This window comes from Mirounga angustirostris, unplaced genomic scaffold (assembly GCF_029215605.1).
Source record: "Mirounga angustirostris isolate CCGP_5_RB_7025 unplaced genomic scaffold, mMirAng1.0.hap1 SCAF_13, whole genome shotgun sequence".
NCBI lineage: Eukaryota > Metazoa > Chordata > Mammalia > Carnivora > Phocidae > Mirounga > Mirounga angustirostris.
In genome coordinates, this window is record NW_026991721.1 from 14,962,472 (window position 1) to 14,989,449 (window position 26,978).

General features: G+C 41.1%; 1 protein-coding gene across 19 annotated transcripts in view; it reads left to right on the forward strand.

Annotated features, from left to right (window-relative positions):
- AMBRA1 (autophagy and beclin 1 regulator 1) overlaps positions 1 to 26,978 on the forward strand; it is a 173,684-nt gene that overhangs the window by 120,694 nt on the left and 26,012 nt on the right. For 18 of the 19 annotated variants that reach the window (XR_010406875.1, XR_010406873.1, XR_010406872.1 and 15 more), the window contains 3 exons: positions 11,247 to 11,357; positions 21,731 to 21,919; positions 22,760 to 22,914. Coding sequence is in view for 15 of the 19 variants with exons in the window: in XM_064576526.1 (XP_064432596.1) it covers positions 11,247 to 11,357; positions 21,731 to 21,919; positions 22,760 to 22,914 (455 nt within the window). In the remaining 4 variants the exon portion in view is untranslated. Of the gene's footprint in view, positions 1 to 11,246; positions 11,358 to 21,730; positions 21,920 to 22,759; positions 22,915 to 25,215; positions 25,413 to 26,978 lie in introns of all 19 variants that reach the window. The other variant, XR_010406874.1, reaches the window with a different exon arrangement.

Sequence of the window (26,978 nt, forward strand, 5' to 3'; positions counted from 1 at the left end):
GTGCTTTTTGTCACAGTTGTTTAAGAAATTAGTACCAGATTTTTTGTATTACTTGCTCTGGAAAGGAAGTCTCTATCCATTGCTCTGGCCCTAATGAATATAAGATTAATACCTCTTCCTCTCTTGGTGTGTTATAAAACTTACTCTGCTGTGGTCACATAATCTTGGTTTGAATTGTTATTTTGAGAAAATTTTTGGTGAAGCTATGATGATATGTAGAAATAGTTCATAGCTATTTCTTTTCCCTTCCTTCTGTATTCCAGGCCTTGCTAATTTCCTTGTTGAGTTCTCAGACTATGATTTGTTGTTTTGTTGGCTTCATCCAATGCCTTTGACCTCAACAATAAGACATTGCCTTATCTTTCTCTGATCTGCCCCTAAAGTTCATGATTTGTGTATGGGCTAATGCTACCCTTGTTCTTTGGGGCTGGAACTTTTAGAGCCTTTAGGAGTTCATTGGACAATAAAATTCTTTTGATTTAGGGGCCCAGTTCCTGCTAAGAGCATGTATAGTCATTGATATCTATATCTATAAAATGTTTACCCATTTACCCTTTGGTTTATGTTAATACATTTCAAATTTATATTGTATAATGATTTATCTTGATCAGTTTAAGTGACCAGTTAGAGCAGTTATTAAACAGCTTAAATCTGATAGAACACATACCTTACCCAGAACATTTCCTCTGTCAGAATTATAGACATCTACGTGATACCTGTTCATGGTTTTATTTTTGTTTTTACAGAAAATGATGTCCCCCTAATACTCCTCTTATCTTTTATTTTAGCCTCAGGAAAAAGTGAAGACTTGGTTTCAGCTATAGGTAATATACTCAGAATTGAAAACCTGAAAACCTCTTTAAAAACCTACTTTTTGAGGCGCCTGGGTGGCTCAGTTGGTTAAGCGTCTGTCTTCAGCTCAGGTCATGATCCCTGGGTCCTGGGATTGAGCCCTGTGTCTGGCTCCCTGCTCATCAGGGAACCTGTTTCTCCCTCTGCCTCTCCCTCTGCTGGTTCTCTCTCTCTCTCTCTCTCTCTCCCCCTTCCTCCCTCCCTCTCGCAAATAAAAATCTTTAATAAAAAAAAAAAAAAACGTACTTTTTCCTTCCACAGGAAATAGTTCTGTTTCCCTCAGTTTTATGATTGCTAGGTTCCATGCAGTGTGTTTTCTATAAATAAAAACGATTATACAATGGAATATTCTTTGGCCGTAAAAAAGGGTGAAGTACTGATACATGCTACAACATGGATGAACTTTGTAAACATGGTGCTAAATGAAAGAAGCCAGACACAGTCACCTGTCGTATGTTTCTATTTAAGTGAAATATCCAGGGAAGGCAAAACTATAGAGACAGAAAATAGATTAGTGGTTGCCTTGGGCTAGGAGGGAAAGAGTGGGCCACAGTGGAGGGGAGTGACTGCTAATAGGTAAGGTATGGGGGCAGGAGGAGGATGAAAATGTCCTGAAATCAAATAGTAGTGATAGTCATTGTAAAAAATTGGTTTTGATAATGGTTGCACATTGGTGTGAATATACTAAAACCCCTTGCATTGTATACTTTAAGTAGGTGAATTGTACAGTATGTGGATTACATCTCATAAAGTTTTAATTTTTAAACAAACTATATATAGTTTGGTCATTTTCTTCAGTGTCAAAACTGTAAATGGGAATAAGAGACTTCTACCCTTGGAGGAAGTCTTGTTATCTGCCACCAGGGCCTCTTTCCAGGTCCCCAGGCTATAGAATAATTGACTGTGGTCTCAGATGAGATTTTTTTAAATGGTGATAAGGCGACAAAGTGAGTATGACAGAGTGCTTAGTTATATTTCCTTCTTAAAGCAGATTTAAAGACTGCATTTGAATGAAGCTTTCTGGAAACAAGAATAAGTGTTCTTTGTAGGATGCCATTCAGTATATACTTAGGAAGAATGCTTTTTATGTCCAAATAATCCCATGTTGTATTGCTCTAAGAAAAATTACTTTTCATGGACCGAAACCAGTTTATTAATTTACAAAGAGCTTAGACAGTCTGCAAGAAAAAAACTTAACCAAACATAAAAATGCATGGAAGATGTAGGTAGGCACAGTACACACTAAAAAAATACAGTGAGCCAGTAAACGAAGATACTCACCAGTACTTGAAATTATTAAAGATATGCAAAGGGGGGCGCCTGGGTGGCTCAGTTGGTTAAGCGACTGCCTTCGGCTCAGGTCATGATCCTGGAGTCCCGGGATCGAGTCCCGCATCGGGCTCCCTGCTCGGCAGGGAGTCTGCTTCTTCCTCTGACCCTCCTCCCTCTCATGCTCTCTGTCTCTCATTCTCTCTCTCAAATAAATAAATAAAATCTTTAAAAAAAAAAAAAAAGATATGCAAAGGGATCCCAGAAATGGGATGCCATATTTTGCTTCCCAAATTGACCAAAGTTTATATTGAGTAGTATTTTTTAATAAAAGCCTTATTGAGAGGGATGCCTGGGTGGCTCATTTGGTTAGGTGTCTGCCTTCTGGCTTGGTCATGATCCCAGGGTCCTGGGATTGAGCCCCACATCTGGCTCCTTGCTCAGTGGGAAGTCTGCTTTTTCCTCTGCCTGCCACACTCTCTCTCTCTCTCTCTGACAAATAAAAAATAAAATCTTTAAAAAAAAAAAAAGCCTTGTTGAGATATAACTCACATACCATATTGTTCACCTATTTAAAGTTCAGTGGTTTTTAATATATTCACAGTTCTGCAACCATTGCCACTATCTGTTGATTTCCGAACATTTTTATCACATTCCCATACCCATTAGCAGTCACTTCTCCCTTCCCCCTTCCCTTCCCCTGCCTCCTCCAGCCCTAGGCAACCACTAATCTACTTTTTGTCTTTATAGCTTTGCCTATTCTAGACATTTCATGTAAATGGAATCATACAATATGTGGTCTTTTGTGACTGGCTTTCTAAAAAGAATTTTGAAGAGTTGATAAATTGGGCGGTTGGACCTGCCCTGGAGTTTCTGGTCTCCATTCTATTGACCAATTAGCAAGCTGGTTCTTGACTTCATATCACAGCTAAGCAGAAGGATAGTAATTGTGTTTCCAGGCTGATGAGTCTTTGGCCCCCAGCCCCATTCTTATTCTATCTTCCCAGTAGCAGCACATTCAGAGATGGCCATTTTGAATGAGGCAGCCTCAAATGGAACAATTTTATAGGACTGAAACATAATTTAATAGTTTCCTTCTTTGTAACTTGCCCTTTTTTACCCTCCCAAATTAGCTTCTCTGATACATTTGCTAATGATTCCCATTGTTCCGTATTTTCACTGTACTGTTGAATCATACTCTTCACTTTCCTGCTCTCTCTTGGAGAGAGGCTAAAAGCTGTTTTTGAAAAAAGGTTTCTAATTCTCCTTTCCAAGCAACAGAACAGAGGAGTCAGAGAAGCAGAGGCAGAGAGAGGCATGCAGGCTATCAGGTTTGGTAGAGCTCATCTACCACGTGACTGTCATGATTATTAAGATTTTATCCCTAGACACATTCCCGAGGCTTCCAGCCGACAAGTTGAAGACATGACTGAGAGAATGAGACTTGGCAGCTTGGTTTTGCTGCTGTTCTCTGGTGGTTGGCCAGGATCACTGGATTTAAGTTTCTTTTTCCCCTTGTTTTGTCTCTTGTTAGAATCATCCTTATTTACTCTTTTGCTCTGAGGCTCCAGGGAAAGACTCTGTGGTCATATGATAGAGAGTGAGCTGCTGTGACTTATAGACAACTGCTCTTTCCACTATCTCCTATAACATGAGCGAGAGTCTGGGGCTCTTTATGTCTTTCTCTCTGTTTTTATTTCTTAATTAATAGCCGCCTTTTTTTTTTTTTTTTTTAAGAGCAGTCTTAGGTCTACAAAAAATTGAGTGGAAAGTATAGAGTTCCCATATACCTCCTCCCACACACATACCCATAGGCCACCCCCACCATCATCATCCTTCTCCAAAATGGTACATTTGTTATATATAATCCACAAACCAACGCTGACACACTGTTATCACCCAAAGTCCATAGTTAACATTAAGTGTGAAACTTATGGGTTTTGGCAAATGTATGATGACATATATCCACCATCATAGTATCCTACAAAACAGTTTCACTGCCCTCAAACATCTCTTTTAATGCTACAACTATACCTCCCTCTCTCCCTGGCAAACTGCTGGCAACCACTGATATTTTTACTTTGTCCATAGTTTTTGGCTTTTCTAGAATGACATAGTTAGAATCATACCATATATAGCTTTTTGCTTCTTTTACTTAAATTTCCTCCATGTCTTTTCATGGCTTGATAGCTTGTTTCTTTTTAGAGCTGAATAATATTCCACTGTATGGTTGTACCACAGTTTATTTATCTATTCTTCTATTAAAGGACATCTCGGTTGCTTTCAAGTTTTGGCAGTTATGAATAAAGCTGCTATAAACATCTGTGTGTAGGTTTTTGTGTGACATATGCTTTCAACTGATTTGAGTAAATACCAAGGAACATGATTGCTGGATCATATGGTGAAGAGTATGTTTAGTTTGCAAAGAAACTGCCATACTGTCTTCCAAAGTCGCTGTACCATTGCATTCCCACCAGCAAGGAATGAGAGTTCCTGTTGTTTCGTATCCTCTTCACCATTTGGTGTGATCATTGTTTTGTATTTTAGCCATTCTAATAAGTGTGTAGTAGTTTCTCATTGTTATTTATTTTGCAGCTCCCTAATGAGAAAGATGTTGAGCATCTTTTCATATGCTTATTTACCATCTGTTTATCTTCTTTGGTGAGGTATCTGTTCAGATTTTTTTGCCAGTTTTCAAATCAGGTTGTTATTGTTGAGTTTTAAGAGTTCTTTGTATATTTTAGATATCAGTCCTTTATTAGATAAATGTTTTGCAAAGATTTTTCTACTGGTCTGTGGCTCGGCTTTTCATTCTCTTTTTCATAGTGTCTTTCACTGAGCGGAAGCTTTTAATTTTAATGAAGTCAACTTTGTCGATTTTTTCTTTCATAGATTGTGCTTTTGGTAGAGAAGTCTTTGCCATACCCAAGGTCACCTAGATTTTCTCCTGTATTAGCTCCTGAGAATGTTACAGTTTTGTGTTTTACATCCAGGTCTGTGATGAGCCCATTTTTATGAGAAGTACAAGGTTTGTATTTAGATTCATATTTTTGCATGTGCACCATTTGTTGAAAAGACTGTCTTTCTCTATTGAATTGCTGTTGCGCCTTTGTCAAAGATCAGTTGACTTTTTTTGTTTGGGTTTATTTCTGGGCTTTTTGTTCTGCTCCATTGATCTATTTGTCTATTCTTTTGCCAGTGCCACACCATCTTCATCACTGTAGCTTCATAGTAAGTCTTAAAGTCAGGTAGTGTCAGTCCTCCAACTTTGTTCTTTCCTTGCATACTGTGTTGGCTATTCTGGATCTTTTGCCTTTCTAGATAGATTTTAGAATTTGTCAATATTCATAAAGTAATGTTCTGGAATTTTGATTGGGATTGCATTGAATCTATAGATCCAGTTAGGAAGAATTGACCTCTTAACAGTATTTAGTCTTCCTATCCATGAACATGGAATATCTCTCCAGTAAATATTGGAGATCTTTTGTGATTGCTTTCATTGGAGTTTTGTAGTTTTCATCATATAGCTCTTATACATATTTTGTTAGATTTATACCTAAATATTTCTCTCTCTCTCTCTTTTTTTTTTTTGGTCTAATGTAAATGGCATTGTATTTTTAACTTCTAATTCCTATTCCAGTTATTCATTTGTCATTGCTGGTATATAGGAAAGCTATTAACTTTTTGTATCCTGCAATCTTGATATAATTACTTAATAGTTTCAGGAGTTACTTTTATTATTCTATGGGATTTTCCACATAGACAAACATGTCATCTGCTAACAAAGACAGTTTTATTTCTTCCTCTCTAATGTTTTGTTTCTTTCTCTCCAAGTTTTGTTTCTTCTTATTTACTTTTCTTACTGCATTAGGTAGGACTTACAGTAAATGATGAAGAGGAGTAGTGAGAGGAAACATCCTTGCTTGTTCTAGTCTTAAGGGAAAATCATATAGTTTCTGATCATTAAGTATGATGTTAGCTGTAGCGTTTTTGTAGACATTTTCTATCCAGTTGAGATAGTTCTCCTCTCTTCCTAGTTTCCTGACAGTTTTTATCATGAGTAGGTATTGGACTTTGTCACATGCTTTTTCTGCATCTATTGGTATGATTATATGATTTTTCTTCTTTATCCCACTGATGTACTGGATTATATTTATTGATCTTCAAATGTTGAACCAGCCCTGAATACCTGGGATAAATCCCACTTGGTCATAGCATATAATTTTTAAAATACATTACTGGATTTGACTTGTTAATATTTTGGTGAGGATTTTTGCTTCTGAGAGATTAGTCTATAGTTTTCCTTTCTTCAGTGTCTTGGTCTGGTCTTGGTGTTGGGGCAATACTGGCCTTATAAAATAAGTTAGGAAGTAGTCCCACTTGTGTTTTCTGTAAGAAATTGTAGAGATTTCATGTAATTTCTTCCTTAGATGTTTGATAGAATTTACCAGTGAACCCACTTGGGCCTCGTGCTTTCTGTTTGGGGAGGTTTTGGGTTTTGTTTTTTGTTTTTTTAAGTATTCATTTATTTATTTTTAGAGGGGGGCGGAGGAGGCAGAGGGAAAAGAAGAGAGAGAATCTCAAGCAGACTCCCTGCTAAGCACAGAGCCCATTGCAGGGCTCCATCTCATGACCCTGAGATCATGACATGGGCCGAAATCAAGAGTTGCTTAACCAACTGAGCCACCTAGGCACCCTCTGTTTGGGGAGGTTATTAATGATTAATTCAACTTAATAGATATAGGCCTACTCAGGTTATCTATTTCTTCTTGTGTAAATTTGGGAGACTGTGTCTTTCAAGGAATTGGTCCATTTCTTCTATATTATCAGATTGTTCATAGTAGTCTTTTATTATTCTTCTAGTGTCCACACATCAGTGGTGATGGCCCCTCTTTTATTTCTTATATTGATAATTTGTGTCTTCTTTTTTCTTCAGTTAGCTTGGCTAGAGGTTTATCAATTATATTGATCCTTCTAAAGAACTGGCTTTTGGTTTTATTAATTTTTTTCTGTTGATTTCCTGTTTTCGGTTTCATTGATTTCTTCTCTCATTTTTATTTTTTTTTTCTTACGTTGAATTTTTTTGAATTTGCTCTTTTTCTTATTTCCTAAGGTGGAAGCTTAAATGGTTTTATTAATTTTTTTCTGTTGATTTCCTGTTTTCGGTTTCATTGATTTCTTCTCTAATTTTTTTTTTCTTACGTTGAATTTTTTTGAATTTGCTCTTCTTTTTCTTATTTCCTAAGGTGGAAACTTAAATTATTGATTTTAGATCTTCTTTTCTAATAGATACATTCAGTGCAGTACATTTCCTTCTAAGCACTGTTTTTATTGCATCCAACAAATTTTAATAAGTTATATTTTCATCTTCATTTAGTTCAAAATATTTTAAATTTTTTCTTGAGATGTCTTCTTTGAGCCATGTGTTATTTAAAGTGTGTTGCTTAATCTCCAAGTATTTGGGGATTTTCCAGTTGTTTTTTTGCTACTAATTTCTAGTTTAATTCCCTGTCATCTGGCAGCATACTTTGTATGATTTCTATTCTTTTAAATGTGTTATAGTGGGTTTTGTGGCCCAGAATGTGATGTGTCTTGGCCTAGGCTGTTTTTCAAGGAGAAAGTTACTCAAGTGTCTAGGGCCTTGACATTTGACCTTAATTCTAAAACTAAATGCGTCTGTCTCTTGGCTGTGGCACATAATTTGCATCTGTCTCTTGGCTGTGGCACATAATTTGCACCAATCTCTATAAAAGGACCTTTATCTATGACTTGTTGATTATACAGAGCTATACCCATAGAGGAAAAGCATACCCATGTCAGAAATGGGAAACTAAGTTTGCTAAGGGAATATTTGTATAATGCTATGCCTTTGATTAGTTTCTTTCCAAAATCAGTATCACTAAGAGTTTGCATGCTGTTAGCAGTGGGAATTCTAGTAGTGGTACTTCCTAAGAGCACCTATCTTGGAGTTAAAATGTAGGCTATATAAGCTTGGAGTTTTCTAACCAGGGATGATTTTGGTCCCCAGGGACCATTTGGCAAATGTTTGGAAACAATTTTGGTTGTCATAACTGGGTGAGGGGGTAGTGTGCCACTGGCATCTAGTGGGCAGAGGCCAGGGATTTTGCTAAACATCCTCCAAAAGCCCAAGACCAACCCACGCCTTAAACAAAGAATTTTCTGGCCCCAAATATCAGTAGCGGAGGTTGAAAAACCCTGAGTCTAGCTTGTTCCATCCGATCATTACTGAGAAAACCTTGAGGCCTCAGAAATCTCTCAGCAGTCTCTCAGGATTTGGCTTCTGAGGCTAAGTGCCTCCTATGTAAATACCGTGTAGCTTAGTCCATTAATTCATTCTGGCACATTTCCTATACTTTCAGCTTAGTGGCCAGAGGCCTACTAAATGGTTGGGGCTTTTTAATAGGGTGATACTTTTTCTTCCTGATGTTTCCGAGAGACAGGCTCAGCTGGCTTGCGGCTCTTGCAGAAGAGAACCTGGTGACAATACGCTAATCTGTTGCTGGCATCTTTTGCTTCCTAATCTATGTTTACACGGCACTGAAAATCGACTCCCTGGTGCCAGGCTCCATTTCTCCTCAGCGCTCTGGCACCGTTGGCAGAGAACACCTCCCCAATCCCTTCCACACAGTGCTACCCATCCGTGTTTATTACATTGCACAGCTGTTCTCCAGAAAACATTTCTGGAGGCATGGATGGTACAGGAGCTTCTGGAGCTGGGGGTTTGGAATCTTAATCGTTGTGTTCCCAGTTGCAGATCCACAGCACTCTTAAAGCATCTGGTATTTTCCTTAACTGTTTTCCTGATTGTAGCTCCCATCCTCTCCCCCAGATTTTAAGCTCTGAGAGTACGGGGTTTGTTTCTTCAGTTTATTTCCTACTCTTTTTTAGCAGCTAGCATTTCATTCATCAACTGAGAGATCAACTGACCTTCTATTATTTTGTGTTTTATGCTTTTCTGTTAAAAGTTAGAGGACATGATAAGGAACTACAATGGTGTGAGAAAGACTGGTGGTCAGAGGGAGATGTCAACTATCTAGATAAACAAGCCAGGGGAACACTTCATAAGCTCAGTGATGTTGAGCCTGGATCAGAGTGAAACTGAGTAATTCTTTCCAGCGATGTGGTAGACCTTAGAACTAAAAAATGATTTTCATTATCAAAGGGACCTAAAAAAATAAAATGTTCCTATTAAGAAAGTCCTATATGTAGCTTACTCTCCTCATGACCCAGGAATCGCTCAGCAAAAGTTCCCAAGTCAGGTGTAATTATTATAGAATATTCTATAAAGGTTAAAATTATTAAGAACATATATTTATTTACCTCATTGAGTGATATGCCACAGGACCTTCAGTAGGAGTTTGAGGTCAGTGGGCTCGTTGACAGCACCCCCAAATGCTATAATTCTCAGGCCTTCAGGGAGATCATGACCATTTGGGTCTATGTCTTTGAATCTGTAAGATTTTAAAGAATAAATTGTGGTGGGGGTATTGGTTTATCTAGAACCATATTCCTCAACCTTTATGTAATTATTACCCTCCTAAGGAGATTTTGTAGACATTTTTTCCCTAATCATCCCCCCTCCCATGAAATTTTAATATCATAGATAGGCTGTGTATCTGTCATATACTACAGTGTATTGGAGGCAAGCTAGTGATTGCACTAAGATTTCCCCATGAACCAGTTTTCGCCCCCATGGGGGCAATATTACCCATATTGAGAATATATAATCTTAGCAGTATTATCATCTTGGAAATGAACTGTTTCACCTTTCTTTACAAATTGAAACTGGGACAAGGACACCATCAATAAACTAATGTTGAAGAGAGTCTTCTCATGTAATAACTTGCTGCAACTGGAGAAGAGTACTTTTCTGGCTTGTATGGAGGACATTTTCTCTCTGAACAACCTCTCTTGACCATTTGAGGAAAGAATAGGGAAAGACCAGGAATGGCAGAGCAATAAATGCAGCTCACCAAAAGCGGGGGGTGGGGGGGGGAACTGATGACAGGACCCTTTTGTAATGATACGCAGAGGAGGAAGATTGTGATACTGAAGAATCTAGGTATAAAATTGTCCATTGTTCCAAGGCTAGTAAGTTCTAACAAGTTCAGTTTCTTGAAGTAGGTGATTTGCAGCAGAGAATACCATTTAGGTTGTCTAGCATACAACAGTGTTCTGTTCTCCCAAGAGGGTTTGGCTCTGTCTGATCAAAAGGGTGGTTGTGTATGCAATGCACCTCGGAAGGAGGAGGAGGAAATGACATGTTCATGTAAATGAAATACAACTGCAAATTAAAGTGTCACCCTGTTAAAAAAAAAATCCATTTTTTATTTAATTGGTTACCAAGGAAAAAAATGTCATGCAGAAGTGTATATCTCAGGGAAAGTTAAACCGTGAGATGTTTCAAGTGAATCCAGATTCAAGGAAGTTCTCATGGGGCGGGAAGGGGAGGGGTTTGTAAAATACTGCCTTAATAAAAATATTCTGATACTGAAAAGCCAGACTCATAAATTTCTGCTGTGTTACATGCCAGGGGTCCAGAAGAAATTAACAAACATGACTTCATTTGTTCTTTACTGTCTCTATCTATCCAGTCAGCTATATACTGGCTGCCTCTTCCCTGGAGGAAACCTCCTTTTGAGATGTTTTATTTGGAAGAAGGTTGTGTACAAAGGAGGAGATGCTTTCTCCCAAAGAGTGTTGCTTACTACAAAGACATCCAGGAATGAAATGCTTTTCTGTGTGGCTTTTCTGTGTTAATGTTGTCCTCCCATTTTTCACTCCCCCCCACTGCCACACGCATTTTTATGAAAACTCATCTGTCTCTTTAGACTGAGAGTCTACCAGACAGGACATATACGGTACCTGCCACATTGTTGGCACTAAGGAAATGTTAAATAATCGTGGGAGGGGCCGGTGAATGGGATTATGTTTCTGGTAGAATTGTTGTTGAGATATGTTTGGTTTCTCTTTGAGATGGGGACTTGGCAGATGGTTCTTCCTCTTCCCCCTCTCCTGCTAATCCCAGTACATGTTGTTTTATGTTTGCAGAGGAAACGTGGATAAAGACTATACTGTGCTCTCTTTGTCTTCTCCCCCACCAGGGGCAGTGATTGGTGATGGACAGTCTGCTGTGGCCAGTAACATTGCCAATACTACCTACCGGCTCCAGTGGTGGGACTTCACTAAGTTTGACCTCCCTGAAATCAGTAATGGTAAGTCAAAGTGGAGCTGGTGCTGGTGGAGGGGGTATTTCTTACTGGTGAGCCTGAACTCAGAAACCCATGGAGTACTGGAGTTTTCATCATCTTGTTGAGCAGCTGATTTCCCGGTACCGTTTCTGCAGCTCACCATCAGTAATTCAGCAGACATGTTTTAAGCACCCACCCTGAGCAGCGACCCATGGTAACTGCGGTGCTAGGAGCAATGCCAAGATGGACACAAAGATGAAGGTGTCTCTCTTCTGGGGAGTTCACCTACTAGTAGCTAATTGTCCTAAGCCTCAATGTTTAAGTGGAACTGAGAAGCAGGGAAAGAGAAGGGAGTATAGGAACTGAGAGCTAGCCCTTGTGCCCCTTGAGGAAAGACTGTGGTGATGTTAAACTCATTTATTAATCCAGAGCTGGATGGAACAAAGTGAATGACATGGTCAGTATTTAATTTACAAACATATGTCTGAAGTCTGCAATCCCATATCCCAGTTGTTCATCACAGCATTTTATTTTATTTTATTTTTCAAATATTTTGTTTATTTAAGAGAGAGAGAGAGAGACAGCATGAGCGAGAGGGGCAAAGGGAGAGGGAGAGAGAGAGAATCTCAAATAGACTCCACGCTGAGTGTGGAGACCAGTGCGGGGCTCGATGCCAGGACCCTGAGATCATGACCTGAGCCAAAACTAAGATTTGGATGCTTAACCAACTGTGCCACCCAGGTGTCTCCCATCACAGCATTTTAGACAACTTAATTCAATTTCTATCTAATGAAGGACTTGCACATTCCTAGAAGTAGCAGTTTAGCCTCTGCTTAAATACTTAAAGTGATAGGTCACACTATCTGGTGAGATGGCCTGATCTTTCACTGATAAGCTTCTGTTATTGTTCCCTTGCTGTTATTTCCTCCCGTTGGTCCTGGTTCTACCTCTGAATCTCCATAGAATATGTCTAATGATACCTCTTCTGATGGTTCTCAGCTGTTTGAAGATAAATTGTCATTTCCCTTTGAATATTTCTTCTCAGGCCAGACTTCTTCCTGAGATTCCTTTTACTGATCTGGTTTCCAAATCCTTGACAGTTCTGTTCACCTTCCCGTTTGACTTTGGGGGACCAGAACAGAATAGAAAACTCCAGATGGGAGCTGTCCAGTACATAGCGCAGTGGTGGTTTGGACAGTGTTAATTCAGCCTGAGATTTCAGCAGCTTTTCCTGAAGCCACTATTCAGTTTCGGTCCCTTCAAATCCCTAGATAATTATTAAGAAATCGAGGCTCTACCATTCTGTTTATTTGTGCAGTTTGAATCTTTTAAAAACCAAAACAGGTTTGGATTTGCTCCTGTTAAATTTTATCTTAATAGTATCAGTTGCACTTCCTAGCTCCTCCCTCTCAATGTCTTTTTGAACTTTGGATTCAGTCCTTTTCTCTCAGTCTTACATCACCTACTAATTTGATAAATACACTTTCTCTCTCTTCCTTTGGTTTACTAGGAAAAATGGTCGATCAGTTAGGATACTGTACTGGGCCTTGTGTGATGTTGCTGTGGACTTCCTCTTGTGTCAACTTTGGTTCCTGAATTAGCACCCTGGCCTGGTGTTCACAACTGAAGCCCACATTTTTTTTTTTCCCTTTTAATCTTGTCTGCAAGGTATTGTAAGAATTTGTCAGATGCCTTAAAATAATCAAGATATTCTCTGTCTGTGGTGTTTCCCGATATGCCAGTCTTGGTATCCTTATCAGACCATGAAAATGAGGTTAATTTTTCATGTCCTGATCTTAGTGAAACCACAGTAGCAATCATTTCTTTCTTTCTAAGTGCTTATAAGCCACATGTTCAATAATCTTTTCTTTAACTCTTCTGGGAATCAACTGCAATCTACTTTTTCCTTTATTGAATACCAGGTTTGCTTGCTCATCTCCAGATTTCTGGCCCAGATCTTCTTTGCCACAATTTATTTCCAGTTATTTTGTTTTTTTTTTTTAATTATAATCTGAAATACATTCACCATTCAAAAAATTTTGGACTATAAAATAATAGACAGTAAAAAGTTTCCCAACTCTGCTCTCAGCTATAGGCCACTCCTCCCCAGAGGCAACCACAATTAGCAGTTTCTTGTGTATCCTTTCAAGGATATTGTATGTGTGTGTGTGTATATATATATATATATATATAGGCAATGCAAATGTATGTTTTTCCATCTTCTGTTTAACCCAGATGGTAACATGTTATACACTCTACACTCTACACTCTTCTTTCTACACTTTGCTTTCTGTACTTACCGTATATCTTGGTGATCTTTACGTACAGTATATAAAGAGTTTACTCTTTCTTTTTTAATGACTGTCTAGTTTTCCATTGTCCAAGTGGAATCTCTGGGTTCCATCTTTTTTTTTTTTTTTTTTAATTGTATTTATTTATTTGACAGAGACACAACGAGAGAGGGAACACAAGCAGGGGGAGCGGGAGAGGGAGAAGCAGGCCTCCTGCCAAGCAGGGAGCCCGATGTGGGACTCGATCCCAGGACCCTGGGATCATGACCTGAGCCGAAGGCAGACGCTTAACGACTGAGCCACCCAGGCGCCCCTGGGTTCCATCTTTTAATCAGTCATTTTTCAACTAGTCTTCTCTGAGGAACTTTTAAATTGTTTTCGGTCTTTCCTATACAAAACATGTTGCAGTTTGTCATTTTGCACCCGTGCAAGATTATCCACAGGATAAATCCCTGTAGGATAAATCTCTAGAAATGGAAGTGTAGTTAGGAAGAGTACATACATCTGTGATGTGGGTAAATGCTGCTAAGTCACCCTCTGTAGGGGTTATGCCAACTTATACTCTTATCTGCAGTTTATGAGAATGCCTGTTCCCCCTAAACTCTTGCTTGTAGACTGTGTTACCATATTTTTGGATATTTGCAAATCTGATAGGTAAAAAATAGTATGCAGGTATTTTAAATTTGTATTTATCATATTACAAACCAGGTTGTGTGCCTCTTTACACACTTAGCTCGTGTATATTGCCTTTTCTTGACTGGTCCCTGTGCTTTACCTATTTTTTTTGTGTTGCTGATCTTTTCCTTACCAGTTCTACAGGAGCTCTTTCTAAATCAGAAAATTAACGAACAAAAGGAGTTTCCTAGTTGTCATTTTTCTTTTGACTTTGCTGAAGGTTATTTTTGTCATAGAACTTATTTTAAGTAGTCAGAATTATCCAACTTTCCATTTATGGTTCCCAGGTTTTGTGTCATCATTAGGAGATCAGTTAGTACTTTTCTATTTTAGTTTTTTTTACCTTTAAGTCTTTGATTCAGAGAAGTTTAACCTAGTCCCAAATAAGCAGAATATGAACCAACTTTTACCCCATATGGCTACTCATTTGTCCCAACCAGTTTATAGACTAATTCATTTGTGTCCATTGATTTGGGATGTCACTTTGATCCTATTTTTACTTTCCTGTATATATTCAGATGTATTTCTAGACTATCCATTCTGTCCTAGTGATCCGTTTGATTATTCATGTGAGAGTACTACAGGGATTCAAGTTTTCAGGCATTGTGTTATAGAATCTGGTAGGACCCGTCTCTTCTTGTTATTTTTTTGAATCCAAATTTTCCTGTTTGCTCAAGCAGTTTTGTTTCCCTGTATGGACTATTTTGCTTCTTCCCTTCACCCCCCTGAAAAAATCCTATTAATATAATTACTGCAGTCACATTAAATTTGTAAATTAACTGAAGGAGATTCAATATCTTTATGGTTAGATTTAAGAATATGGCATGATTTTCCATTTCCACAAGTTTTTGTTGTGTTTTAGGAATGTTTTAAAGTTTTCTTCATATAGATCCTTTACAATTCTTTGATTGATTGATTGATTTGAGAGAGAGAGAAAGCGCGCGCGTTCATGCAGGCGAGCAGGAGGAGGGGCAGAAGGAGAGGGAGAGAATCCCAAGCAGAATCCCTGCTGAGCATGGAGCCTGATGCAGTGCTTGATCCCACCACCCCGAGATATGACCTGAGCTGAAATCAAGATTTGGGTGCTTAACCTACTTAGCCACCCAGGCGCCCCTAGATCCTATACAGTTCTTTAGTTTACTGTCAAAAGCTTATTTTTAAAATCCTACTACTATCTTACTGAATTGTTTACTAATTGTAGTTGTTACTCAGGTAAATCTCCTGGGTGTTCTAGGTTTTTTATCTGTAAGTAATGATAATTTTACCTTCTCCATTCTAAGTTTTACATTTGTGATTTCTTTCTCTTGTCTGTTAGCTTTGGCTACCATCAAAATAATAATAATAATAAATAATAAAATAATAGCAGTCATCCTCATATTGCTCCTGATTTTAGTGGGAAAACTTCTTTTTCCCAGTACTTTTTTTTTTTTTTTTAAGTTTTACTTATTTAAGTAATCTCTATACCCAACGTGGGGCTTGAACTCATGACCCCGAGATCAAGAGTCACATGCTCCTCTGACTGAGCTAGTCAGGCGCCCCTAGCTTTTTCCCAGTAAGCATATTGCCGGCTTTTAGGTTGAACTAGAACTAGTTTATCATTTTAAGGAAGTCATCTATTCTATTTTATTAAGAGTTTTTATCAAGAATGGATATTGAATTTAGTCATGACTTTTCAGTATCTATGAAGATGATCGTATGTTTTTTTTCCTCTCCTTTGACCTAATAGTATAATCATTATGTTAATAGATTCTGTAATATTGAACCCATCCTTACATTTCTTGAATAAACCCCACCTGGTTCTTTAGTGTAAAATTCCTTCCCTGTAGCTTGCTAATAAACTTTTTTCACTGATATTTGTAAGGGAGATGGCTCTGTCCAGGCTTTTCTTTTTTATGAAATCTATGGATTTGGGTATCAATGTTACTATGCTTGTGTTATAAATATAATTTGGAAGTTTTTCTTTTTTTTCTTTGGAACAGTTTAAATAGAATTGGAATTACTTAGACTTTTTGTGCTTTAAAGGTCTGGGCCTGATGCATGCATGCATGCTTGCTGGCTTGTTCACTTGCTTGCTTGCTTTTGCATGCGTAGCGGGAGGTAGTTCTTTGATAACTTTCTCTGTCAACTGTCCTGTGATGGTTAGACACGTGAACTCTTAAGCTGCACTATCTGGGTTTGAATCCCTGGTCAGCCATCTTCTAGCAGTGTGACCTTGGTTAGTTACTTAATCTCTCTCCACCTTCATTTCCTTTTCTATAAAATGAGAATTTAATAGTGCAAACCTCATAGGGTTATTATGAGAATTAAGTTAGTTAATAAAGTTAGTCATTCTGAACAGTGCCTGACATATAGTAAATGGTCAGTGAGTGCTAGCTATTTTCATCATGTTTTTTTCGAGAAAATTGCACCATGATTCTTTGAGAGTATGGCCATAACTCTAAATTCCCACCTGCCCCCGTCTTTACTACTCTGAGGTATGTAGTCTTCCTCTCTGGAGAGTGATGTTCATGTGAACAAGATGTTGCTCTCACCCTGTTGCCTTATCTGTAATGGGCTTCCCATCCTTCTCAAGCATGTTGTTTCTACCCAGTCGGAGATCATTTGCCTTGCTAGAAACGCAAAATATTTAGAATACAGGCATTGAATATGCTGCTAGCATAGCTTTGATGCCCTTTCTGGTTGTCCTTAACATGTTTTGTATAAGCCTCAACTTGTTCCAACTACAACTTCCTATAATTCCCCTTCTGTGTTTCTTCTTACATCTTTTGATCCTGACTCTTGTAAAGCCTGAGTTGATCAGAGAGCATCATGTGCAACCAGAGGACTAGTTTGGCTCATGCATGGTGTTAGAATTCTGCTTTTTAATAGTGCCCTATTTTTCTTAGTTTTGACCTTAGAAGAAAAACTGCATTCTGGGAGTTTAGGGCATATATGTCCGATGATAGCCAATGTTCCTTTCAGTGGTATTACCCTCTAGAATGACAGTCACTTTTATCTGAGTTTCCTGTCATTAGCTCTTAACTGTGTTTGCTGGTTGGTCTGAATAAAGTCTAGTTACAGTTGGCAGCTTCACTCTTGACAGATTCAGCTGTGAGAAAAGTAAGTAGGGAATCTTTTTTGCTGTAGGATTCATTTCTGAACACCACGTACCTCTTAGTGGAGGGTAGCCTTTGGCCTTGGCACAACCCGTGCCTGGGAGCCACTGGGCTTGAGTTTTACTCATGTGTTCAGCAGCCACTATGTTGCTGGTCATCTGACTTATCTGAATTGTATTTAACTTTTCTCTGGAGTTAGTTGAAAATTCCTTCCACGTGTTTCTCTCAGGATGCACCATTAATGAATTACTCTCTGTAAATTAGAAGTTTATGAAAAGGCCTCACAGATGTGGATAATTTCAAGAACACTTTCCTGAAAAAGTAGCTCATTGGGTTCACCCTGGTTTTTAAGAGTGAGCTCTTACTGGTAAAGAGCATTGGTCACTCGGGTGCCCTGCCAGCACCAGCCTTCAGAAACCCCGCAGCTGAATGGTGTAAGGCAGACTGCACCGCAGGAGATGTAGTGATTGCTGCCTGTGGGGAGGGCTTGTAGTGTCATCCGGAGGACTGTGCAGGAGGTCTTATTCTGCAACTTGAGGGGCTCAGAGATAGCCGAAAGGCAATTTTCCTGCTGATTTAAACCCCTTCGAGTTTTCCAAATCAGTATCTAATATATTTACAAAAGCACTGCAACTGCTAATCACTCCCATGGCCTCATCTGACCAGCCAGCAACAGGCTACAAATCGATCTTTGTACAAGGTGTTTGTTTATAATTTATGGAGCTGATAGGAAGGCAGAGCCATCTGCTCCTCCAGGCATCAGTATTTCTAGCCCCTCCCATTCCCTGCTAGGGCATTTTCACTTGGAAATCATTTATAATTAGGAGGAGATTACATTGCAGAGTCTGGAACATGGCTTCCTGCTGTCTTCTGCATCATTTTTTCTCCCCCTGGAGCTGCCCCCTGAAGCTCTTAAGCAGCTTTGATTTGAAAAATCCTTTCTTTCCTAACCTTTATTTCCATTTTGAGCTGCCCCATCACCCTTCCCCACATGTGTTTTTGCCTTTAAGTGCAGGGCAGGTTGCTGGAGCTACGGCTCAGGGATCAAGGACTGTTTGGTAAGGTGGCAGTTGTCCAGTGTGGTCCCACACCAGCAGCATCAGAGACACCTGGGAACTTGTTAGAAAGGCAAATTCTCAGGCCTCACCCCAACATTCCATGTTTTAGTAAGCCCTCCAGGTGACTCTGATGCATGCTAACACTTGAGAAGCAGTGTCGGAGGGCCAGGCAGGGAGCAGAACAGAGATTTCTAGTGCTGTGTGGGTTGCTAGTGTCTTAGGCTTTATTTCACTTTACCGTTTTCTCTACCTGCTTACATTATTGTTGAGTCCAAAAAGAGTGAGTTGTCCTTGCCAAAAAGAGTGAGTTTGCCTTGCATTACTTTCCTAGGGCCCAAGAAAACAAGTAAACAGGTCCAAGAAATCTCGTCCTGTGTAAATTAACTCATCGAAATTGCAGCGTTATGAGAAGTGGCACAAGTGAATTGGAGCGGTGACCACTCACCATTGTAACTGAACATTTCCATTTCCGCATGGGAAATTAATAGACAACGAGCGGCAAATGTAAGCTGCTAATTGGAACTTTGAAAGAAAAATGAAATTGTAAACACACCACCCAGTGCTCGCAGAAACGAAGCTACCAAATCACAGTGTGCCTGCCACATCCCCTTCATTAGGGCAGGAGTGAGACCCTGGATCACTAGCGGCACAGTTTCTGCAATTAAACCTGCTGCCGGAGAAGCTGTGCTCGAATTGTCATCATTCTCTTTTCATTTGTCATCTGCATGTCTGTCTGTGTGCTCACCACAATGACTGGGAGCACTTTTGAAACTGGGTGGGGCTGGTGGGGAGGGGACGAAATTTGGGAGGTGGCATTATGATTCCAAATCATCATAATGTAGTAAACACAAACATAGCGGCCTGGACTGGAGGCTGACAAAATACTTTTTGTCTATATGCCCAGTTTTTCAGGGGTTTAGAGCCAAGCTTTCCAGAAAAAGGAACACCTTACTTGTACTCTCCTTCCCACCCTGGCCCTGCTTAGGAATTAATCTGGCAGTAAGCAGTTAAATGCTTTTTTTTACTTTAGTGGTGAGCTTTGAGGGTTACTGTAGGCTTCGACACGTTTGACGGAGTTGCATGTTAACACACATGAGTGAAATCATAACAGCAAGATAGAAAAGCATACTTTCGGGCGCCTGGGTGGCTCAGTTGGTTAAGGACTGCCTTCGCCTCAGGTCATGATCCTGGAGTCCTGGGATCGAGTCCCGCATCGGGCTCCCTGCTCGGCAGGGAGTCTGCTTCTCCCTCTGACCCTCCCCCCTCTCATGTGCTCTCTCTCTCTCAAATAAATAAATAAAATCTTTAAAAAAAAAGAAAAGAAAAGAAAAGCATACTTTCATACAATACCCACCGTGCATTTTTGAGACATTAAATGTGGAATAAATGGTAATTGTGCAAAACTGTCTTAAAGTTTGGTGGCTATGGTCTCAGTTTTCAGTTTCTTTTTATCTTTCTGAAGGTTGTCCCAGCCTCGAGGTTAGAAAATCAAGATGGACTCATTCCTGACGCCTCCCCCCGTTCCTTCCCCCCACCTTTTTTATATATCCCCAACTGGAATCATGTGTCAATCCAGGGAAGGAGGAAAAGATTGTCATCTTTTTGGCACCAGGCTTGGGACCCTGAGTAAGGAGCAGACGGTCTCAGTGCTAACTAGATAAATCTAGCCACACAGGGTAGAGCAGATGGTGGGTTGGAAGTTGAGCAGTACAGAGCCCTAATGGTGATAGCAGTGAATATTTGGATGTCATTATTTTATTAGTTAGCAAACAGAGCCATCCTTGTGGTCCCTTCTCGGTGTTATGTGTAATGGTGCTGTAGGTGTGAGCCCCCGAGAGTTGGCACAATAGCCTAATCAGTGTGTTCTGATGTCTTTTTTGATCTACTTTGTCATCTCTGTGGCTTCATTAGCAACACACAGGGAAAGGAAGATGAATTTGAGTGTTAGAAATCACTGAGTCCCTGAGCCCCTAAGCCTCAGGCCCCTGAAAAGCAGTTCTCTGTTTTGTGTTCCTTAAAGTAATTTCCTGGGGAAACTTGCCCTTGATCTTCCAAGGCAAGCACTTGGGCTTCCTGGAATAGATCACCTGGAATCTGATGAAGGCCACTGAGCTTGGCTTCTTCTATCTTTCTTCCTTTTTTTTAAACCATAATGTGTTTGACAGTGGACATCCAGGTAATCTCTAAAATAAGAGAAGGACCAAAAAGTTTCTTTGCAGGTACATTTGAAGTAGATCTAAGTGAGACAAAGCCCAGAGGAGCTTGGTCCCTTTGGTCCCTTTGTTGTGCTGTTCTGCTTGTGCCCACGGTTTGGGCACTCTGTTCCCAGGCTCACCTCAAGGGTAAGCCACTTTCTCCTGGCAGGGAATTATACAGTGGGCTTCGGAGACTGGAGACTCGAATGAAAATCAAAACAAAGCCTGCAGGCACAGACGCAGTGCTGGCCAACGTCTCATTAGTCATGTGGAACGGGATCTCCCCATCCCCACTGACACATTCTTCCACCACCCCTATCCCTACCCTGTTCCCTTGAGCCTGCTGCCTCGCTGATCCTGGGCTTAATTCTTAGTAGCTGCTAAGTACAGGCTGGGGCTGCTGCCCCTGGATGCTTGCTTATGGTATGGATAAGGCCTAGAGCGTAGTGAGAAATGAAGAGTTCCAGCCATCCAGCCACAGCTGGGATGTGTTTCTCTTTGTCCTCTCTTGTGGCATCAGGGATTCGTAGTAGCAAGGAGCTGTCCAGAAGACTGAAGTCTCTAACTGTTCCATTTCTCTGGAATGAGAAAATAAGACACAAACTAATGAAATGACTTCCTTCTCCGAGGTCGCATAGCAGCTATGCAGTAAGACTCTCACCCCAAGGAAGCTTTACCTGGATCACCTTTCTCTTGGAATCAGTGGTTTTGCATTTTCATTCATCTTAGTTTTGATCTTTTGGACAGTAACAGCTGTTGAATAGCTCTCCAGGAACAATTTTTAATAACTTTTTCCTTATCTCTCTCAAATGATGTTTCCTAAGTGTGAGCTGAGACTCAGCAGGTGGTTGTGATTGTGTTGACTATCTGTTGTTTCCTTTTAAAGTGGTAAAAGACACATCTCTTTCCTGCCTCTTGTGTTCCTTGTTTCATGACATTTTAGTTTGATTGACAGGGTGGACTTCAGCATTTTTAGAGAGGGTTCAGGCCCTTAGAGAGGCCCCAGAATTTCTTGGCCCAGAATTTTTTACACCATCAACTCCAAAACTTTCTTACCCTCTTTTCTTTCTTTGTCTGATGCAGCTTCCGTGAATGTGCTGGTGCAGAACTGCAAGATCTACAATGACGCCAGCTGTGACATTTCTGCAGATGGCCAGCTCCTGGCAGCTTTCATCCCTAGCAGCCAGAGGGGCTTTCCTGATGAAGGCATCCTGGCAGTGTACTCCTTGGCCCCCCATAACCTGGGTGAAATGCTCTACACCAAGCGATTTGGTAAGGGATAGGAAGCCCAACCTAGCGACAGAGGGACGCTGATGCCTTGGCATGGGCATTCCTAGGTGAGGCACAGCTTAGGAAGGAGTAATGGTCATAGCCTGCCCCTGCTTCCCTGGGGCACAGGCCAGAGGAAGATGGCTTTGCAGGAGTCCTGGCTGGTAGCATTGCAGAAGACTCTCAGAGTAAGAGTCCTTCCTGCCATAATAGCGTCACCAACACGCTCCTGTTGTGACGGCCACGGATAAAGGAGGAGCTTTGGTCACGGCTTGGCACACTCCTACACTTCAAGGCAGTTTGGTATTGTGGATTAAAAGTGTATGTTCTCTTTGATCCAGCAATCCCACTTCTAGGGAAATAATCAGAAAACTATACAAAGATTTATCTACAAGGATGTTCACAGCAGTGTTACTTATCATAGAGAAAAATGTCAAATGGTGAAGAATTGCTTAAATAAATGATGATGCACAGACAGGGCAGAATACCATTTGGCCTTTAAAATGCTCTTATAGAAGAATATTTAATGGTGGAAAAATGGTCATTACGTATGAAGTGGAAATAGGAGATTTCAAAGTACTATTTACAGTATGGTGCCAGTTTTTTAAGATATGGTGCTGTGATGGCAATGGTTAGCATTTGTCAAGTACTTTCTGTATGTCATACATTGTACTCAGTACTTGACATGCCTTCTCATTGTCCTCCTCACTGCACTCCTGTGAGAGAGCCCCTGGGTAACCAAAGATGCAAATTGGAAATAAGAGAAAAAGACTGAGAGGGAACATTATTTCCTTGTGATGGCAAGAACTCTGGGAAACGTCTCTCTGTTCTGTTGGCTCTCAGGTCCCAATGCCATTTCGGTGAGCCTGTCCCCAATGGGCCGATACGTAATGGTGGGCTTGGCCTCGAGGAGGATCCTGCTGCATCCCTCCACAGAGCACATGGTGGCCCAGGTCTTCAGGCTGCAGCAGGCCCATGGTGGCGAGACCTCCATGAGGGTGAGTGCCATGGCTCATGCCTCCGTTGTAGGGCAGCTCTCCAGACTTGGCAGGGTAGTGAAGGTTAATGGTGTGACCTCCCAACCCGGGTGAGAGGTAGCATGTTTGTAAGGAGTACGAAAGACTGCTGTCCAGCCCATCTGTGACCAGCAGGCTTCACTTTTAGAAGCTCTGGACTATTAAAAGGCAGGAGCTTTCTCACACCCTAGTTCCTGAGCTGAGCTCCCGAGAGGCTTGAAAGTATCTTTGGATGAAGCCCAAACTGAATACCTCCTTACCTCAGTGTGAGACCTTTGGTCTGGAGATACATGAAGGACACAATGAAATATTTATGCTTATTAAAAAAAATTTTTTTTTGAGGAAGCAAGCTATAAAAAGTGATATATAATATGAAATGTTCTTTTCTGTGGGTTGTAATCATGTTGGAAGATGAGGCCTTTGCATAGCTGCTATGCTCTTAACCGTCTCATCCATTTTATTAGCAGAAGAAGGTCCTATTGGGACCCTCTCTTGTCTGAGGTGGACCTCTCTTGTATTGCCATAAAAGCCTTCTGGGCATCGTGGGGTTAGTGGCCTTCTGGACTCAACCATACTGGTTTCTGAGTTCCCATGGGGGCTCATTTGCTTTTGCCAAGGGGAATTGAGCATTTGAATGGTTCTCTAATTAGATGGTATTTAAGCTCTGTCTCAAGCTAAGAACCTGTGAATTCCCTTAGCACTTTGTGTTGTGCCATTTATAGTTTTATGCACTTGTTTATGTGTTGTTTTGTGTTTTCTTTAGCTGAGTGGTATGTATGTTTATTCTGCCCAGTTAGGTTCAGTGTAAGCTCCTTAGGGACATATCCCCCAGGGCCCTTCATTTAGTGCGATGCATGTAGATGCTTGATGCCTGGAATGGAAGCATTTGTTTTAAAGAAAAAGCTAGCGATAGGATCCATTATGTAGAAAGTGACAGAAAGTGGGTGGCCTAGCGTGGTGGTCACCAGCCTCTTCCTCCCATCTCCTACAGGGACCCTCTGTCTGACTCTACTGAGTCACTTTCCAAGCACTCTGAATTTCAGAAGGCCCTTTCTTGCCAGTGTGCCTTCTACCTGCCCCTCCGTCCCCCAAACCTGACTTTGGCAGCTCTTTCCCTTCTGCGGGACCTTTCTAAATCACTCCCTCCTTGTGCCACCACCCTCCTTGGTTCCCCCGAGCTTATGTTAACACTCATCACATCAGATTGCACTTAACTTGTTTCCATGTCATTCTCCTCTTTTGGACTGTGAGCTCCTCGAGAGTGTAGACCATATCTGTGCCATGTTTATGAAGTCCAAGTACCTAAGAAGGAACCTGACATTTAGGAGAAGCTGAATGAATGGAAGAGAATCTCAAGAAAAGCGTCCTCCTTAGCATTTCTAGGGGATAACGAGCAGAACCAGTGATAGGTGACAGCATGTTCCACGAAGCCCCTGAAAGGGTAGAAGCAGGCAGTCTGTGTGCTCTTGACATCATACTGACAGGAAAGTCCCGATTTCTGAATCCCAGGTGACTTTGGAAGGATCTGGTATTAGGTGCTTGGGAGAGGACATCATGAAGTTCACAGGCCTGTTTTCTTACCTAGATATTTGAGGATGGACATTGAGGTTTAGTTTACATATTATTTTGCTTCTCCTCAGCAGATTTGGATGGTAAAAGTACCTGGTGTCTGCCTTTCACTACCTAGAATCCTGGTCCCAAAAGCTGTTCTTCTAAACCCTTCCTGCCTAATTGTGAAATAATTGTTTATCATCATTAAGAGACAGGATCTGATTTCGGCAACACTAATGGACATCTCCAGCCTCTTCCGGAAGCCAGGGCTCCTGCCCAACTCCCGGGTCCAGCCTGCCAGTCCTCCATCCTAGCAAGGTTCCTCCTTCCCATAAGTAGCTAGAAACATCTGGCTGAGGGCAAACAGCTACAGGGCGGAAGCCAAGATGTTGTCACATATGGGGCTGGCAGCTCAGGGAATGCAGTTGGAGGAGTCTGCTGAGGAGGTGTGGTAATCCACTGCTGTCCTGCTAAGGGGCTCAGGGCGGCTAGCCAGCTGCTGTATGCCTCGTGACAAGAGCTATTTCTCAGGCCTCCTAGTGAGGCTTTTTTGATTCTCAGTAGGCACCATCTGCCACTTAGGGAGCTGAAGTAACTAGAAAGCTCCCATTTGGGAAGTGTTCCTCTCACCCAAGAGACAGGATCCAGCCTTCTGAGCAAGGTTTTGCTTACCGTTTTCCACCAAGTCTGACTTTAAACCCCTGCGCTACAGAAAGGTTTCTGGTTTTCCAGGTCTTGGTTGCCCCTTACCTCCAGAGGCACCAAAGCATTCAGCAAATGTCCCTGAATTCAGTCATTGGTGGAAGGGAAGACACCAGCTTTTTTGGATAGCTGTGCTGTACCACCGTTTAAGGCAAGAAGTGCCTTTTTGTCTGAGAACAGGGAGCGAGGGTTTAATGGGACAGTAGAGCATCTCCCTCTCTGCACAGGTAAGTATAGGTGGGTGTGTCCATCTGTAATGTCAAGCTCTGTCTTCAAAGGAATGCTTTTGTGGGTGATGGGCCTGTCCTCAAGCTTCTCTACTCAAAATCCCCCTTCATTTTAGTCTTACCTCTTGGAATTCACTATGGTAATATTCAGAGAGGTGAGCTTGTTGGGCCAACAGACAGTCCCAGGAGAACGTCCTCCAGAGCATTGACTTACCTTATTTTAATTCCCACTAAGTGACATCTCTCCCCAAGAGATGATCTCTTATCCAGTCCCATATGAAAAGTCTTCTGAAAATCAATGGCTAATTGCTGGCTTGCCTTGGTGCATTTATTCTGAGCGGTTCTTCAGACCTCTGGATTAGTGCTTCTCAAACTGTGCTCCTTGGATAACCTGCATTAGATGTCCTTGTCAGAAACAGACAGCACTTGAGGCCTCAAGAGCCACATAAGAATGGGGCGGGAGGGGCACAGGTGTTTGTATTTGTAAAACAGGCTTTCCAGGTGATTCTGATATGCACTCGAGTTTGAGAACTGCTGTTTTTAATGACTGCTTTCTTCATTTGAGGTCTCTGCCCTCAGCGTCCTCAGCAAGGAAGGGACACAGTCTCAGGTTTACTTGTGGTTTTATGCATGGTGCTCTGATCCTTGGCTAATCTTGTTGTGGGCACGGTGGCCTTTGGGCTCCATTTCCCACCAGACTCTTACTTGGCTTTTTGGCTGACTGTGCTTCACCTCCCATCTCTTCTCAGCTGTTGCTGCCCTCCGGGGCCCTCCCTTGAATAGCCATGTGCTGGATTCTGTTCTTCGCCCATGTTGAGCCATTTTAATTTTTATCCTTGTTTCTAGGATCAGGGTCCTTTTGATATTTCCCTTCTCTGCTTCTGAGGCTAGGCTCAGTCTTCCCAATTTTAGTATGATTGGCAAGTCTGGAAAAATAAGACTGAGCACATGTTTTATCTCTCCCTTCCCTCCGTCCATTCCAGCCTCCTCCAGGCTGGGGATGCCACTCTGCCTCAGGGGCTTATTTTCGGTCTGACTCCCTTGCTTTGGAGCCAGGGAGGGCTTTTTGTTCATTTCTGTTTGGTTTTTTAAGTTAGGCATTTGGAGATTGCTGAGCTGAAGTTTTGCTGAATTCTCAAAACACGAAGCTGCCTGTGTGCCCTCCCTGCTTTCATTTTCTAATTGGAAGAAGGCATAATATTGTAACAGAAAACTGCAATTAATTTTCCAAAATAGTGGCAACTTGCACATTATAATAACTTTGGTTGTAACCAAGTGAAAGCATAATAACAAAAATATAAAATTACTAATGACACCAGAAATAGTCCTATACCATACTGCTCTTCCACTTTTGTGTAAGTAATAAGTGCTGTTTTACCTACAGCAAAAGTCAGCAGCTGGGGGTGGGTGGGGGTGGTTCTGGGGCATTTTGAGCTGGAAAGCAAGAGTAAGGATTAGTGCTTTCAACACAGGAAGTAAAATGCTGTCTACTCTTCTTCCCAGATGCATAGACCATCCCCCCAGCAGGTAGGGGATGTGGGCACATAAGTGGTTCAGTAAGAACTG